Consider the following 17086-nt stretch of genomic DNA (forward strand, 5'->3'; position numbering starts at 1 on the left):
ACTCTGGTGATGGCCCATCTGGGGCTAATTCCTGGTTAGTTCCCATCCTTGGTTTTCCTATAGGATGTAAGACAGCCTGAACCCAGACAGGCACCTACTTCTTACTTGCCCAGATTTCTTGAGGAGGTACCCTCAAGAGGAAAGTTAGCTGAACCCTGTGAGAGACCCTGAGGCAGCCCCGAGGTCCTCGTTCTTCACCTGTCCTTGAATACCACAGTTGTGTTCCTGGCTCATCAGAGGGAGCTAGGAAGACCAGTGTTCCACGGCATCCTGCGGAGCTCCAGTGCTGTCCATAAAGGCCGGCAGCTAATCCTGCCCCTTTCTCCGGAGCCCAGGCTCCCCTCCCCAACACTACCACCAAGCCCCAGGCACCCTCTATTCCCTTCTGGGCTGGCAGCAGGACAATGGACCCCTTGGCCCATCGGAGACAAACAGGCCTTGTTGGGCAGGAGGCGGGGGCGCGATATTGCACCCCAGGGAACTGAATACAGCTTCTGTGCCTCTTGGGCAGGCGCGCAGTGGACAAGACGGGGGAGGGGGCCGTGGCGCCCATTGGCCCTGGCGTCAGGGGCAGGGCCGGGCTGCTGCCCTCACCTGGCGAGTGTTGAGAGCCGGTGCGGCAGCCGCTGCGGCGGCGGGGCGGAGGCATGGACCAGGCCTGCCAGCGCGCCGGTCCCGGCTAGTGCGCCCCGCCGCCCAGGGAGCGCCACGGCGGCGGCGGGGGCCCGGGCCGACCCCTGCCACCTGGAGCCCAAGGAGAACAGGACCAAGGTATGTCGGGAGGTCTTGCACTCTTGCTGGTGGTGCCCTGCCTCAGCCTACTTCCTGAACATCCTTCCTACGCTGCCCCAGGAGCCAACCTTGAATCGATCGATTGTGCTTGCCCAGCTAAAGATACAGAAATGCTGCGGAGCTGCTTCACCAACGCTGTGTCCTGGAGGCTCTGGCTGGTTGCTTGCCCTACTCTGGGTGCCCCTCCTCCCCTGACCCCAGGAGTCCCTGAAAATTGGGTGCGTGGGGCTAGGGAAGGCTAGCTGTTGCGCTCTGCTGAAACTGTGAGTTCGTTAATAATTAATCCTCTTAGACATTACGGCCTGGGCCCTAGTGGAGTAGGAGGCAGGAATCTCCCCACTCCTTACCTGCGTTCCCAGAAGAGGCAGCTGTCACAGTACAAACTGGGGGTCTTGGGCAGTGACAGACTCTTGTGATTGGGGAAAGCCCCTTGTATGTGTGCCCCTGAGGAGGTGAAGCCACAAAGGAGAGACTTGTCTCGTTGGGACAGGAGAGATCCTATCTGCAACTGCACAGTTCCGGAGTCATGGGCCAGCACTCTATAAAGGGGTGTCAGGTTGGTCTGCTCCCTTAGTGAGAGGTGGGCACAGAGAATGAGCCTTCTGTCCTCAGTGGAGCACCCCCTCACTCTTCCCGAGCTGTCTGTGGTGACAGGCACACATCTGGCTGCAGGAACTGACACCTGACACCCAGGGTTACTGGGGTAATAATGAGGATGGCATGGAAATCTTCAGGAGGAAAGAGGTGCGGAGGGAGAGCCAATCAGAAGAACGCAATCTCTTCCTCTTTGGAAGGGGTGACCTGAGGACCAGAGGGCCCTGCAGGCAGCTCAAGCTGCACTGTGCCCACAGGCATCCTTGCTACTTGTCTAGAGGGAAGACACTGAGGCTCAAGAAGTCAGTGACCTGCTGAAGGTCACACAGTTCAGAAGTGGTTGAGTTCACTGCAAATCACAGAATTTGGGTGTTTGGTTGGTTGGTTTGGGGTTTTGTTGTTGTCATTGTTTTGGTTTGGTTTTTGCCCCCTATCTCAGGATCCCAGCCTCTTGCCCAAACTGGAGGAGAGATGCCTTCCTCGGCATCTCTTTTACTTCCTGGGTTCTGTGCTGAATTCTCATATGAGATAACTCTGCCACTCCCAGTGCCTCTCACTGGGCTCTAAGGAAGAATAAACAAGTAAACAGTAAACTGTGCAGGAGAGCTGTGCAGGAGAGCAGTGATTCACTTGAGAATGACCCACCAATAGTAGGACTCTAGGCTCCGTCTGTGGCTTGTGACAAGCTTCTTGCTTTGGTTTGATACCATGAAATATGAATGACTCTAGAGAGGACACAGCAGGATGGGGCAGAAGTACCCCCAAAGCTTACCAGCTTGGAGACCTTTGGAATCATCAGGTGAGCGCTCTCTCTGGGGCAGGGAGGTTAGGCCCACAGGTGTTCCCTTTCTCTGACTCGTGTCTGCCTCAATTTTACTAGGTGTGGAATGTGAATATCGAGGCAAGTTAGGTATAACACATGGGAAACATAGATCATTGAAAGGGTGAGATGGCATGTCTATTGATCTAAAAGGGCCTAAGTTGTTCATTAACATAACCAGATCCACTGGCCAGGCACTGAGCTAAGGACTCCACACACCTCACACTTTTGGATCTTCCCAGAGAGACTGAGAGAGCATAGTTGTTAGGATAGAAACAGTTTCTTGCCAGAAATCACCCTGTTTCGGAACTCAGGAGCATTGTTGTATTAAGGGCATCCTAAGTCTGGGAACGGACAGCAGGTGTGCTTACCCAGAGCATTGTGTGTGGCGTCTGCAGTGCCTCCAAAACTTTTCTACCATGCCGCATGTTTACAAAATCAAGTACATCTTCAGAATGTGACTAGTATAAAGTATTGATATTTATTATTAATGCCTTCATGGTCAGCCCTGGTGGGAGGAGAGAGAGAGGGGGGGAGGGAGGATTAATGGATGGAGGAGTTTGGTTTTTTTGTTGACATCTGTGATGTGATTTGCCACTTCCCATTAGAGCTGTTGCTTTGGGTTCTTGGATCTGCTAGCAGGAAGGCTAGTAGTTTTGCATGAGCAGGGTAGTGTCTCAGAGAGAGCTGTGAATGTGCTTATAGCTTTGCCACAGTCACTGGGCCCATTTCTCTACCTGTTACTTAGGGCTAGCATATAATACCGAGATATTCTGTTGGGTGCCAAGTGCTCGTGTGTGTGTGTGTGTGTGTGTGTGTGTGTGTGTGTGTGTGTATGTGTGTATATGTGTGTGTATGTGTGTGTTGTGATTATGTGATTGCCCTTTGAAACAATAAGTTGCTAGGCATTGTGGCACATGCTTATATTTCTAGCATTTGGGAAACTGAGCAGGAGGATCGCAAGTTTGAAGTCAGTCAGGAGCATAGTGGTCTACACCACCATGTGGGTTCTAGAGATCAAACCCAAGTTATCAGGATTGGTGCAAACACCTTTACTTGCTGAGACATCTTGCTGGCCCATTATTTATAAAGTTTTACTATTTTCCAAAGCAATACAGACTCTGGTAAAATATGAATGCATACATATTCACATTGTATGTAAGGGATCTAATTAATGTGTCATTAATGGTAAGTAGCCCCATTCCCTGGGGAAGTACACTTTATATTCGGTACCATCTCAGGCCCTTTAAGTACAGATGTACAGTTTTGCCTTTATGAATACATTCATTCTTTACAGTGTGTAACAAGGCAGCTCTTTTAACATCTGGTCCTCAGTTTCCTTGTCTGTGAAATGAACATAAAAGGTCTATTCTAGCTTGCTTTCTGCCCAGGGATGATACTGCCCACAGTGGGCTGAGCCCTCTTACATGGTAAAAACTCCCCACAGATATTTAGTTATCAGCTTGAGATGCAGCACTGGCTTCCCTGGACCACAGCTTCTGTGCGCTGACCCTGAGGAATTTGCCTCAATCATGCTGGTCTCTTCTTAATCACACCTGATTTTTCAGCCCTGGTTAACAAGAATCAATTGTCCTAGTAGAGCAAAGCTTCTATAGATTCTTTTTAAACTTTTTAAAAAGATGTATTTATTTTATGTATATGAGTACACTGTCACTCTCTTCAGACACACCAGAAGAGGGCATTGGATCCCATTACAGATGGTTGTGAGCAACCATGTGGTCACTGGGAATTGAACTCAAGACCTCTGGAAGAGCAGTCAGCGCTCTTAATGACTGGTCCATCTCTCCAGCCCTTCCACAGATTCTTAATCTAAAATATAACACAAAGAGCCCTGAGGAAATTTCATTGGCCAGGTATCTACTGTCTACCTTTCTCTTAGCATTATCTTATGTTCCAACTTCCCACAGACCAGCTGGACCACCAACTCTGAGCATTTCGTGGTTCTTCCCACTTAAAGTTCCAAATACACACTTCTCAAAAACAAAACAAAACAAAACAAAACACCCAACAAGGCCTACAGTCAGGTCTGTCATAGCCATACCCCTGTTTTCTGGTAGCCATTTCTGTTCTAGTCAGGTTTCTATTGCTTGTGATAAACACCATGGCTAAAAAAGCAACTGTGAGAGAAAGGATTTATTTTAGCTTACAGGTCACAGTTCATCACTGGTGATGATGGCAAGACAGTAGCTCAAGGCAGGGGTTTAAAGCAGAAAATATTGTTTAGTGCCTTATACCCTGGATCATGTTAAGCAACCTTTCTAGGCCTACTCACCTGGAGATGGTGTTCCCACTACCAACTGGACACTCCTATATTAACTGGCAATTAAGAAAATGCCCTCATAGATATGACCATAAATCAATCAGATAGGAGCATAGGTCGCATTCTTTCTGTCTGATTCACACCATAAAGCTGCCTTCAAACTAGGTCAGTCCAGAAGTCAGAAAAGCTGATGTATATGAGAAAAAGAAAAAAAGAAAAAGAAAAACTGCCTCTCAGTCAGGGTGGTCCTCAAAGAGAGTTGACATACCCGTATCTAACCTTTAGGGTTTGGTTATTAGGAGAAAGAGCCTCAAAACCGGGCCTTCAAGTGAGAGAGAGCATTGGAGATGGAACCGAATAACACACCACAAGCAGCAAACAGAACCTTAAAGGGAAAGAGGACTTAGGCAGGAACTTTATTATACATAGCTTAGTGAGGGTAAGACTAGGAGGAACAGCCTCTGTAGACAGACTGCTGGCGGAGGATGACCCTTGGGCATCCGAGGCTCATACTGACTGTTATGAACTGTGATGTCCTGTGTTTTTAGAGCCTTCTGCTTCAGCCATTACCGGAGTGTGGGCATCGAGGAAGGAATGGCCTCCACAAAGTCCCTCTGATAAGGGACAAAGCCAACAGGAAACTGAGCTAAACCTCAGACTGCTGTGCTGGCTAAGCTTGAGTTTCAGGTTAGGAGCATGGATCTAGGAATTTCAGGCTAGGAGACTACTGTCTCCCTCCAAGGCCCTGGGACACCATCTCCAGCCAGCCCCAAACCTGCCAAATGGGTCCAAGCTATGTGTGGAACCCCTATAATTTGCTCAGGCAGGCTGCCCAGCATGGCATGAATTCTTTGATGAAGGACTTCGTGTTCAGAGACACCTTGCTTCCTCCGGATGCCTCAGTCTGTCAGCTATTACCCTGGGGGTCCTGTGTTGGCTGGTGAACGTCTGTGTCTGGGACATATTAGTATCTTTAGGTCTGAGCTACTAGCAGGTGTGTGTTTGGCCTGTGACTTTGTTGTTCCACACTCTGCCTTTGTAGGCCTTAGTTTCTTTTTTATGATGGGCCTGAGATGTGCAGTTGACCTACAGAGCAGCCAGAGAGTTTAAATAAGCTGCCCACATAGGTGTATCCGTTCACCTCTTTCCAGTTTCCCTCGCAGCCTTTGCTTCAAGCTTGCAGTGTCTGTGTGCCCTTGGCCCAAGGGCACCTAGAACCTTTCTGGACTCTTGGGTAAATGAGCTACGTGGCTGTTGGGGTCTAAAGAGGGGAGGAGATCACCCAGGGCTGTCCAGCCAGGGGACAGCCAGAAGACCATGGCACCTGGCATTCCATTTATTATCCCTAGGGAGGGAGCTCATAAATATTCACAGGCACTGGTGCGTGGGGTGTGGAAGGAGCCAGCTAGCTGCCTGCTGGGTATCATTGGAGCGTTCTTGTCTCTGACTGCAGAGGCAGCCTGGGTGTTGGGAGAGGAAAGGGGCGACCAGTCACAGCCCAAGGTGAGTGTGTCCCCCATATCCAGCATGGAGAGCAGAGGGTCTGTGCGCTGCTAACACTCTGAGACAGCTTTACCACCCGGGCAAGTTTCACAGCGTGTAGGTCGTAGTGAATGAGTCCTGCTTCTCCTTTGGTCCTGCAGAGTCCTAGCTGACCTGGAGGATGTTGGGTTTGGCTTGTTACCAATTCTCAGGATGATGTGGCTGGCTAGGCCATGAAACTAGGGATTAAGGAGAGAGAAAAGACAAGGGAACTGTCTATCCTGCCCGGCTTGGTCACCATCATGAGCAGAAGGAGGTACAGAACCTAGTTTTCTAGTCACTCCTTTTCCTTCCCCTGTGTGCTGTGTGACCTTGAGGATACTGTTGCCTTCTCTGAGGTTTGGCCTCCCTGCTTCTCTGGAAACCTACTCCTCAATGCCATCCATTTTTCTATCAGACTGGTTTGGGCTTAGTGTGCACATGATGGAGTGGGGCCAGCCTGGGACCCTGGGAGGGGCACGGTAATGATCAGTATAGCAAACGCCTGCCCCGTGCGAGCCTGTGTGCTCCATCCAAACATGGAGCGTCCCATGATGACAGGACATTGGTATCATTTTTAGAGGAGAAATGATGATCCACAGAAGGAAATAGTCTTGCTTAGGGCATACAGCAAGCTGGGGTGTTTGTGTTTGTGTGTGTGTGTGTGTGTTAGCATTTTAAATTACATTTAATTAGTTATTACGGGGAAGAGGTGGGAATGTGGAGGTCAGAGGTCAACTTCTGGCACCTGGGGATCAAACTTAGGTTATCAACTTTGGTAGCAAGCCTCTTTCCTTTCCAGCTGAGCCGCCTTCCCTTCATACTTAGTTTCCTGAACCAGGGTCTCTCTGTGTAGCCCAGCCTGTCCACAGGGTCACCCTCCTCCTGCCTCTGCCTCCTGAGCTGTAGGTATTACAGGTGTGGACCACCATACCTGGCTTCAGATCTGGCCTTTAAGACCAGAGCCCAGCCTGTGGGTGCTGGCTCTTTCTGGGTCTCTCGTGTGTTCTCTCACACGCATGTTCTCACCATTGCATGCATATCTTGTGTATGAGTGATTTTCACATATGACTTCTGTGTTTGGCTCACTCATGGCAGGGCACGGGGAGATTATTTCTTTATCTCTTTAAGACAAGGTCTTAGCTGGGCATGGTGGCGCACGCCTGTAATCCCAGCACTATGGGAGGCAGAGGCAGGAGGATTTCTGAGTTTGAGGCCAGCCTGGTCTAAAGAGTGAGTTCCAGGACAGCCAGGGCTACACAGAAAAATCCTGTCTCAAAAAAAAAAAATCCAAAAAAACAAAAAACAAAAACAAAAACAAACAAACAAACAAAAAAGACAAGGTCTTGATCTGCAGCCTGCTCTCACTGGCCTCTAAGTCCTCCGCTTCCTGAGTGCTTAGATCATAGGCATGCACCCTCACACCCAGTAATACATGATAGTCATCATCATCACCCCATCACCATCATCATCGTCACCGTCCTCACTATCTTTAGTGCTGGGGACAGAACCCACAGGTCCATGCACACTCAACAAACTTTACCACAGAGTCACACAGCTAAACCTTCTTGAGGCCTTTGGCATACATGTCACGCATGACCCTCACCCATAGGCTATCTCCCCTTGTGGGTGTCACCCAGGTGGTAGCTGCCTGACTAGAGGTCTTAGCTATGCTCTTCCCTCAGATGCCCAGGCCGTGGCATGTCATTTACCAAACACTCACCAAGTGCCAGGCTCAAGAGTCTCTGGGATCAATCACCCGCAGCTGATTAAAAGTGTGTGGGCTGTACCTCTCCTGTGAGGCAGGACTGGGCCCCTGGTCAACAATGATGGCAATGGCTAATTGTCACAGCTATTAATAATTAATACTCTGATCACCTGTCATTGGAACCACAGAGCTTTGGGGTGGTTCTCCCTCAAGCCAGGCTGCTGGATACTAGCCAATAGCCTTAGTTTGCTCAGAGGCTCTTCCAGTGACCTCGCTACTTTGTGACCAGCGTCTGCTGCAGGAGACTGAAATGCCAGAGAGGAGCGGTTTTGTTACCAAATTCCCAGAGGTCAGATGGCAAGGGGGTGAGGAGCCTTGACTACCTCAAGAAGTTGGCCCAGCAGTGGCGGCACACACCGCCTTTAATCCTAGCACTTGGGAGACAGAGGCAGGCGGATTTCTGAGTTCGAAGCTAGCCTGGTCTACAGAGTGAGTTCCAGGACAGCCAGGGCTACACAGAGAAACCCTGTCTCGAAAAAACAGAAAAAAAAAAAAAGAAGAAGCTGACCCAGAAGAAGCAGCCAGCAGGGTACCTTCTATTTCTCATCCCTTCATATTAGCTGTCTGCTCTGCCCACCAAGGTCAGACAGTTCTATGTTCCTAGGACAGAGCCCAGGCTACTGTCACCCCTGCCCCTCCCCCCACCCCCGGGCTTCAGGAGCCACTGCATACAAAGACACTGCATATGGGAGATCCACAGACACGGGCTCAAAATCCTGCCCTGTCCCTACTTGCTGAGTGACCCTGAGCAGATCATGTCACCTATTAGACCTCATTCTCCCTATCTACAAAATGGGGTGATGGTTTGACACAGTGGCACCCCCTGAGTGGAATTACGCAGTTGCTGTGGGGAAAGGTCCTGCCCCAGGCTTGCCTTCTAGCAGAGACTCAAATAGCCCCGTGGGGCGCAGTACACACAGGGACCTACTGAGGTTTCGAAAAACCCAAACAGAATGAGTGAATCTGTGATGTTCCGCGAGTGGGGGAGCATACTCTCCTGGGTGAGATCAGGAAGCCTCTGATTGGCAGCTTAGGATGCTGGTCTGCCCCCTACTGCCAGTCCTCCACCGTAGCCCTCCATCATCGAAGCTACTCGGGGGTCCGGAAGGTACTCTGGTGAGTGGGCGTGACAGGGTGGGCCCTCAGGCGTAGCAGAGAGGCAGCTACAAGAATCTTCGTCCCTCTAACACTAGAAAAACTAAGACCTTATGCTTACGGTCTGTTCCGGGCCTGAGCCTTGCTCCATGGGCTGGCTTTCTGCTAGCCCCTCTCCCTACCCTCAGCAGAAGGCTGGCGGCTGACAGGAACTCACCGGCAGACTCGTGGGCAGCTCCTCTCAGTCCCCTACCACGGACGGCTCCTTGCCCAGAACTCAGGAGGGTTGCAGCCAACACCAAGCGATACCAGTGTGCTGACCGCTCAGGAGGCTCCCCAGACTCCTCTCTGAAGACTTCTCTCCAACTGTAGATGAGAAACAGACCCCTCGGGGATCCCTGGCTTGTCTGAAATCAGTGTCAAAGCCCAGCCCTGAGGAGTCCAGCTGAGCTTGGTGGAGCACGCCTTTAATCCCAGCACGGGGCGGGGGTGGGGGGGTGGGGGAAGGGGAGACAGAGGCAGGTGGGTCTCAATGAGTTGAGGCAGTTTGCTCCATAGAGTGAGTACCAGGACAGCCAGGACTACCTAGTGAGGCCCTGTCTCTAAAACAAGCAAGCAAGCAACCAACCAACCAATCAACCAACCAACCAACCAACCAACCAATTAACCAACCAACCAACCAACCAATAAACCAGATACTGAGGCCCATACCTTCTCTCTCTGGTCTCTGTCCTGACTAGGTTTTTTTGTTTTGTTTTGTTTTCTTTTGTATTGTTAATTTGGTTTGGGTTTTGTGACACTGTCTGTTGATGTAGCTCAGGCTGGCCTGAATGCTTGACCCCCAGAGTCCCCTAGGATTACAGTCATGTGCACTTTGAAAATTTTAAACTGTGAGCGGGTGCACAGTTCAGTGGAGAATTCTTGGTCGGAATGCAGGAAGCCTTAGGCAAATCCCAGCATTGCTTAGGAAAAAAAAAAGAGGGGGGGGGTCCCAAAACCTGAAACCTGATCTACAGGTGATTTATTGTCCCCTTTCCTATTAAATAGTATACGTGAAATGCAAGTGCTGTGAATCTAATTAGAGAAATATTTCTTTGTGCACCCATCCCAGATACTCTCAGAGGATTGGATCTGGAAATGTTGAACACACATTGAGATCCTTAATCCAAAATCTGAAATTAAAGATCTAAAATCTGAAACGTTCTGAATATCAACATGATGCCACAAGAGGAAAATTCCAGAGCTGACCTCATGTGACAAGTCAGTCATTGGTGTGATACAAATATCATATAACATTCTCTTTTTTTTTTGTAAAGTTTTATTTCTTTATTTCATGTATGTGAATACACTGAAGCTGTTTTTAGACACACCAGAAGAAGGCATCAGATCCCATCACGGATGGTTGTGAGCCACCATGTGGTTGCTGGGAAATTGAACTCAAGACCTCTGGAAGAGCAGTCAATGCTCTTAACCACTGAGCCATCTCTCCAGCCTGAGTAAAACATTCTTTCTGGCTGAGTATGTGTATGAACATGTGTGTACATATGCACATGCATGTGGGGTCGAAGGTCAACATGACGTGTCTTCTCTGATTGCTTTCCACCTTTGTTTGGTTTTTCGAGACAGGGTCTCTCTGTGTAGCCCTGGCTGTGCTGGAACTCACTCTGTAGACCAGGCTGGCCTCGAAATGAGAGATCCCCTGCCTCTGTCTCTGGAGCGCTGGGATTAAAGGCCAGCTTCACCCACCTTCCTTTGTGAGGCAGGGTCTTTTATTAAACCTGAAGCTCACTCCACTGACTCGGCTGGCCACTGAGCTCGGGGAGTCTGCCCGTCTCTGTCTACCCAGAACTCGGATTACAAATGTGCCCTGCAGCTGCCTTTTGTTTTTAATGTGGTGTTAGGAAAATTGAGCTCATCTTTATGCTTGAGTAGTAAAGATTTTTGCTAGCTGGACATCTCCCCAGGCCCTCCAAGGTATTTCTTTATGCACATGAACATAACTCAAAATAGAAAGTGCCAAATCAGAACCATCTTTGGTTGAAGCATTTTGGTGATGCTCACTTGTTCTTCGCTGCCCTTCGGTAGATGGTTGCTTCTGTCCAGGTGTTCTTGTATGTTTACCTGAGTATGTTTCATATATGTTTACACAAATGGACTGGGAAAAGCGGTGCATATCACTCCAGAATTTTCCAGGGTGTTTTTGTTTTTGAGGATTGTTTTTGTTGTTGTTGTTTGGGTTTTTTTTTAATTTTGTTTCTGTTTTTGAGACAGGGTCTTACTATGTAGCCCTGGCTGCCCTAGAACTAGCTATGTAAACCAGGCTGGAGACAAACTCTCCGATATTTCTAACTCTGCCTTCCAAGAGTTGGGATTAAAGGTGTGCATTATCTTGCCTGGTTAAGATGTATTAATTTGGGGGCTGGAGAGATGGCTCAGCTGTTAAGGGCAGTGCCTGCTCTTCCAGAGGTCCTGAGTTCAATTTCCAGCAACCACATGGTGGCTCACAGCCATCTGTAATGGGATCTGATGCCCTCTTCTGGTGTGTCTGAAGACAGCTACAGTGTACTCATATAAATAAAAATAAATCTTAAAATAATTGTTTTTTTTTTTAAAAAGTTGTATTTATTCTAAAGTTTGTGTGCATCTCTCTCTCTCTCTCTCTCTCTCTCTCTCTCTCTCTCTCTCTCTCTCTCTCTCTGTGTGTGTGTGTGTGTGTGTGTGTGTGTGTGTGTAGAAGAGACCATTTTACCTCTGGAAGTTGGACTGGCAGGCAGTGGTGAACCACCTAGCATGGGTGCGGGGAACCGAATCCCAGCCCTGCACATCCTCCTAACCACCACTGAGCCATCTCCTCAGCCTTTCATTGGTGCATTGAGACAGCACCTCCCCCTACTATATTACCAGTGTAGTCCGGGTTGGTCTCAAACTAGACATGTAGCTAAGGCTGGTCCAGTCTCTCAGATGCCAGGCTTCATTCCATCTCTTTTCTTCTTTGTTTCTGTTGCTGGGGCTTGAACCAGGGCCTCTAGCACGTGTTTTCATGGTTGACTGGTCTTTCTTTCTTTCTTTCTTTCTTTCTTTCTTTCTTTCTTTCTTTCTTTCTTTCTTTCTTTCTTTCTTTCTTTCTTTCTTCCTTCCTTCCTTTCTGCCTTCTTTCCTTCCTTCCTTCCTTCTTTCCTTCTTTCCTTCTTTCCTGTCTTTCTGTCTGTCTTTCTCTTCCTTCCTCCATTCCTTCCTGTCTTTCTTTCTTTTTTTTTTTTTTAAGATTTATTTATTATTATATGTGAGTACACTGTAGCTGTCTTCAGACACCCCAGAAGAGGGCATCCAATCTCATTATGGATGGTTGCGAGCCACCATGTGATTGCTGGGATTTGAACTTAGGACCTTTGGAAGAACAGTCAGTGTTCTTAACCACTGAACCATCTCTCCAGCCCCCTGTCTTCCTTCCTTTCTTTCTTTCTATCTGGAACGGGCCTGGTGTATGTGATGTCCTTTTGTCCCTTGCTGCGGCTCACTGAAATTGTTTCTTTCTCCCACTTTCAGTTTCTAATCAAGTTACCATGAACACCTCTGACACACATGCATCCATGTGTTTCCAAAGACCCAGGACACGCCAGTGAACCTCATTTGGCACCGCTGGCCCTCTGGGCATACTGTCCCCAGTCCTTGCCCAGCCTCACACAGTGAGCAGAGTCTCTCCTTGTCACAGGAGAGGAGACATTCCCTCCAGTATGGCTTCCTCCTCTGCTGATTTCCTCACTGTGTTCTTTGCTTTGAGGTGAACTTCTTATTTGACAAGCCAAGGCTCGGAGCTTGCTGCCACCTTTCTGGGGGTGGGTCTGAGGGCCTTAGGTCGCTTTCCCAGGGAGGCTACTGAGCAGAGCAGTGCTGCCTCCACATGCACTTGGTGACATGCCACAAGTGAGGTCACAGGGCAGCGTGGATGACCTCCCGTAGCCCTGGGGGCTTGGAAGCACCAGCTAGGGGAGAAATGGAAAGTTTCAGCCTGTTCTGTACACCTGTGGGGAAGTAGAAAAGTTCCCTCACCTCAGCAGCTCTGACCTTAACTATTACCACTGACAGCTCTGTCTCCTGTGGATAAGGCCACTGCATCCACATCACATTGGCATCTGAAACAAACAACAAAAACTCACCAAAATACCCTATTAAAGTGAGCTAGTAGTTTTGTTTATTAGTTCGTTTTTAAGACAGGGTTTCTCTGTGTACTTCTAGCTGTCCTAGAACTTACTCTGTAGACCAGGCTAGCCTTCTAACTGCCTCCAAAGGGCTAGGACTAAAAGTGTGCGCCACCACTGCCCCACTGACTCAACAGTTTTTAATATGTACATTTTATGCAGTATTTGGAACAGAACTATACAACTAAATTTATTTATTTGTTTGTTTGTTTGTTTGTTTTAGTTCCAGCAGGGAAGGTGGTACAGGGGACAGAGAAGGCTGGCCCCACCCTCTGAAATAGAAAAGGTTATAGCCTTCCATGTGAAGGGCTGAGGCAGGATTTTCTCCTTTGTCTCTCAAAATGCATTCATTATAAAACCCACAAGGTCTACACAGACGGCAGTCATCACCTGTGTCCTTACTAGTCGACTAAAAGTTGGAACCACACTTGGCAGACCTTTCTCTCTGCCCATTTCGCCCGCTCTCTCTGAGTTGAGCCTACTGTCTTCTACCTTTCTAAGGTTCTGACCCTGTCAGGATCCTTCCCGGGAGTCCACAGAGCTGGCAAAAGCTGCTGCGAGTCCTGGCAGCTGTGGAGACTCCCTGGGACCCAGATCGTGACCCTTCTGTACTTCTGTGCTGTCCCTAGCGGTTTCCTGAGATGACTCTGCTGCCGAAGAAGCCCTGCAAGTCCAAGGCCAAGGGGCTACTGCTGGGCGCTCTCTTTACCAGTTTCCTGTTGCTGCTCTACTCGTATGTGGTACCTCCACTGTATCCCAACACGGCCTTCACGTGAGTGACATCAAAGTGGGCGTGGGGTGGGGCGGCGGTCTACAATGGAAGCTTTCTATTGGACAGCTTCCCAGGGCCACCTGCGCCACTCAGTGTGGGTCTGAAGTGGCAAGGTGGACGGAGCCTGACCCACAGAGCAGGAAAGTCGTTTAGCTCTGTGGCCAGGGCTTGAATTATAATCTGAGGCTCTAACAGGGCCACAGTAGGGTCCAGGATAGAGACGGACTGTGGTTTGTCCCAGAATACTTATCTGACACAAGGGCCCGGATTCGAACTTTTCAAACTTGGGCCTATGTGACTGTGTCCCTCTTCTTAAGCAGCGAGGCTCCCCCGCCTCCTCATGAGGCTGCTCAGCATATATCTAGTGCCGCCTGCACCTCAGTTAGCGGTACTAGGGTAATCTGAAAATTATTGCCAATAGCTGATTTTAACAAAACAAAACAAGGAGCTAAGGAGATAGCTCAGCTGTTAAGATTCTTACAAAGGATCCCAGTTCAATTCCCAGCACCCACGTAGCAGATCACAACTATTTGGAATTCCAGGGGACATGACACCCTCACACAAACATAATATAAGTGCAGGCAAAACGCCAATGTATATAAAATAAAAATAAATAAATTATTTAAAAACAACCCCCCCAATCCCTAATAATCTTGGACAGGAGAAAATTGGGGCTTTTCTAGCACCCATAAAACAATTGGTTAAACCTTAATGGCTGCATGAGAGGATGGTGGCTGCCTGGCTGGTCCAGCTCAAGCTCCTCCCAAGTCCCCATGCCACAGTCACCCCCTGACTTCTCCATCCCTGTCTCCCCCAGGACCTCAGAGGCCACAGCGCCCTGCTCCCCTGTTCCCAATGAGCCAGTGGCAACCACTCCCGCCAACGGCTCTGCCGGAGGGTGCCAACCTCGGCGAGATATTGTGTTCATGAAGACGCACAAGACCGCCAGCAGCACGCTGCTCAACATCCTCTTCCGCTTTGGGCAGAAGCACGAGCTCAAATTCGCCTTTCCCAATGGCCGCAATGACTTCCACTACCCGTCGTACTTCGCACGAAGCCTGGTGCAGGACTACCGCCCCGGGGCGTGCTTCAACATCATCTGCAACCACATGCGCTTCCACTACGAGGAGGTGCGCGGGCTGATGCGGCCGGGTGCCGCCTTCATCACCGTCATCCGCGACCCCGCTCGTCTCTTCGAGTCCTCTTTCCACTACTTTGGATCCCTGGTGCCGCTCACCTGGAAGCTGTCGAGCCGCAACAAGCTGGCCGAGTTCCTGCAGGACCCCGATCGCTACTACGACCCGAACAGCTACAACGCTCACTACCTCCGCAACCTGCTTTTCTTCGACCTGGGCTACGATAGTAGCCTGGACCCGGGTAGCCCGCAGGTGCAGGAACACATCCTGGAGGTGGAGCGCCGCTTCCACCTGGTGCTGCTGCAGGAGTACTTCGATGAATCCCTGGTGCTGCTCCGGGAGCTGCTGTGCTGGGACCTGGAGGATGTGCTGTACTTCAAGCTCAACGCGCGTCGCGACTCGCCGGTGCCTAGGCTCTCGGGCGAGCTGTACCGCCGAGCCACCGCCTGGAACCTGCTGGATGTGCGCCTCTACCGCCACTTCAACGCCAGCTTCTGGCGAAAGGTGGAGGCCTTCGGGCGTGAGCGCATGGCGCGCGAGGTAGCGGAGCTTCGCCAAGCTAACGAGCACATGCGCCGCATCTGCATAGATGGCGGCCAAGCGGTTGATGCTGAGGCCATCCAGGACTCGGCCATGCAGCCTTGGCAGCCCCTGGGCATCAAATCCATCCTGGGTTATAACCTCAAGAAGAGCATCGGGCCGCAACACGAGCAGCTCTGCCGGCGCATGCTCACGCCCGAAATCCAGTACCTGTCTGACCTCGGTGCCAATCTCTGGGTCACCAAGCTCTGGAAGTCCCTTAGAGACTTTCTAAGGTGGTGACATACCCTCCCCACCTCCGGTTTGGCTTCCTGATGCAGAAAGGCCGGGCAGAGAGCCTCTGGTACCTAGCCTTCCCCAGCCACGCCTAGTGCCACCCTGGGGTCCCTAGGGTCATAGCTGTCTGGGACTGGTCTCTCTGCACGAGAGGGCCTAACCGAGAGGTATTTAACTAATTATGCCATTTTTTAAATTAAATCCCCTTTATTTCCAGCCTCCTCTTACAAGGGGAGACTTAGAAGTAAAGAAATTTTATGTGTTTTTTGTTAATTGGCCTCACTGTGGTCTCTGGGTCTCTGGGGGGTGGGACCTTCCGACAGCCCTCTATAGACTAGAATGCAGCAGACAGAAGGCAGGGACCTGGTGTGTTTGTTACTTGCTGAAGTCGTGTGTGGTTCAGAGACTTCCACAAGCTGCCAAAACATGGAAGATCATGTGTGTGACTGAGCGCTGGCTATCCTTCTATGGATGAGTGCTTTGTGGGCAGTATTTCAGCACAAACGTTTAGTGGCCCGGGGATTTTAATTATCTCATGTGACCACTCCAGTAAGGAGGCAATTTTACTGCTCAGGCTATAAAGTACTTGCTGGGCTGTTTGGCAGCAGTGGTGTCCAGATTAGAGCCAAGATTAAAAACAAATGTGTGTGTGAAGTGCGCATGTGTGCACGCGACAGGGAGGCCAGGAACAGTCTGCGGGGCACTGTGCAGCAGGCCCTGAATCACACCATTTCTCAGTGACCACAGTAACTCTTTGAGGCAGACACAATCAGTGTGTCTTTCCAGATGTGGTAACTGACATCCTAAGGGAGGAGGGATTTGCTGGGGGAGGGTCACATCAAATTCAGGACCACGTGCTAAGGGCCCCCTCCCCCAATACTTTTCCATATTCAGTACCCATTTCACACTGTGCCAATGGCCCCTTTCTGGCATCCAACTAGCAGTTTCTGTCTCCACTGCCCCCTTTCACTCACTGCCACACAGCTGCTCTTTAATCTCAAAGATACCCCAGCATCTACCCAATAGCCCACATTTGTCTGAGTCCTTTTGTGGGTTGTGTCCAGAGAGAAAGATGGCTGCCAAGTCAATTGAGCATGGTGGGCTGTCGCCAGGGTCAAGAGTTGGCCGTGTGACTCCCTGCACCTGGTCCCCCACACCCCCAGGTAACAGGGACACAGAAGTCTCAGACTTCCAGCTAGAAGCAAAGTAGCCCTAGTCATAGCTAAGTAACAATTGTGGACTCTCTTGTGCCACGTTCAATCTAAGCGTTGATACACCAAACCAAATGTCTA

At 49.9% G+C, this 17086-nt stretch overlaps 1 protein-coding gene across 1 annotated transcript; it reads left to right on the plus strand.

Moving 5' to 3' along the window:
• The first annotated feature begins 13699 nt into the window (after positions 1-13699).
• Gal3st1 (galactose-3-O-sulfotransferase 1) lies at positions 13700-15800 on the plus strand. The gene is made up of 2 exons (XM_052199455.1): positions 13700-13842; positions 14660-15800. Exons 1-2 carry the CDS (start codon positions 13712-13714, stop codon positions 15798-15800), a joined length of 1272 nt encoding a protein of 423 aa, XP_052055415.1. The 5' UTR covers positions 13700-13711.
• Positions 15801-17086: the final 1286 nt, after the last annotated feature.

This window comes from Apodemus sylvaticus, chromosome 11, assembly GCF_947179515.1.
Source record: "Apodemus sylvaticus chromosome 11, mApoSyl1.1, whole genome shotgun sequence".
Classification (NCBI taxonomy): Eukaryota; Metazoa; Chordata; class Mammalia; order Rodentia; family Muridae; genus Apodemus; species Apodemus sylvaticus.

Bases quoted from the DNA above. Each gene is read 5' to 3' on its own strand.
- Gal3st1 (XM_052199455.1), top strand. From the start codon at position 13,712: ATGACTCTGCTGCCGAAGAAGCCCTGCAAGTCCAAGGCCAAGGGGCTA. The intron at 13,843-14,659 runs GTGAGTGACATC...TGTCTCCCCCAG, and splicing joins TATCCCAACACGGCCTTCAC to GACCTCAGAGGCCACAGCGC.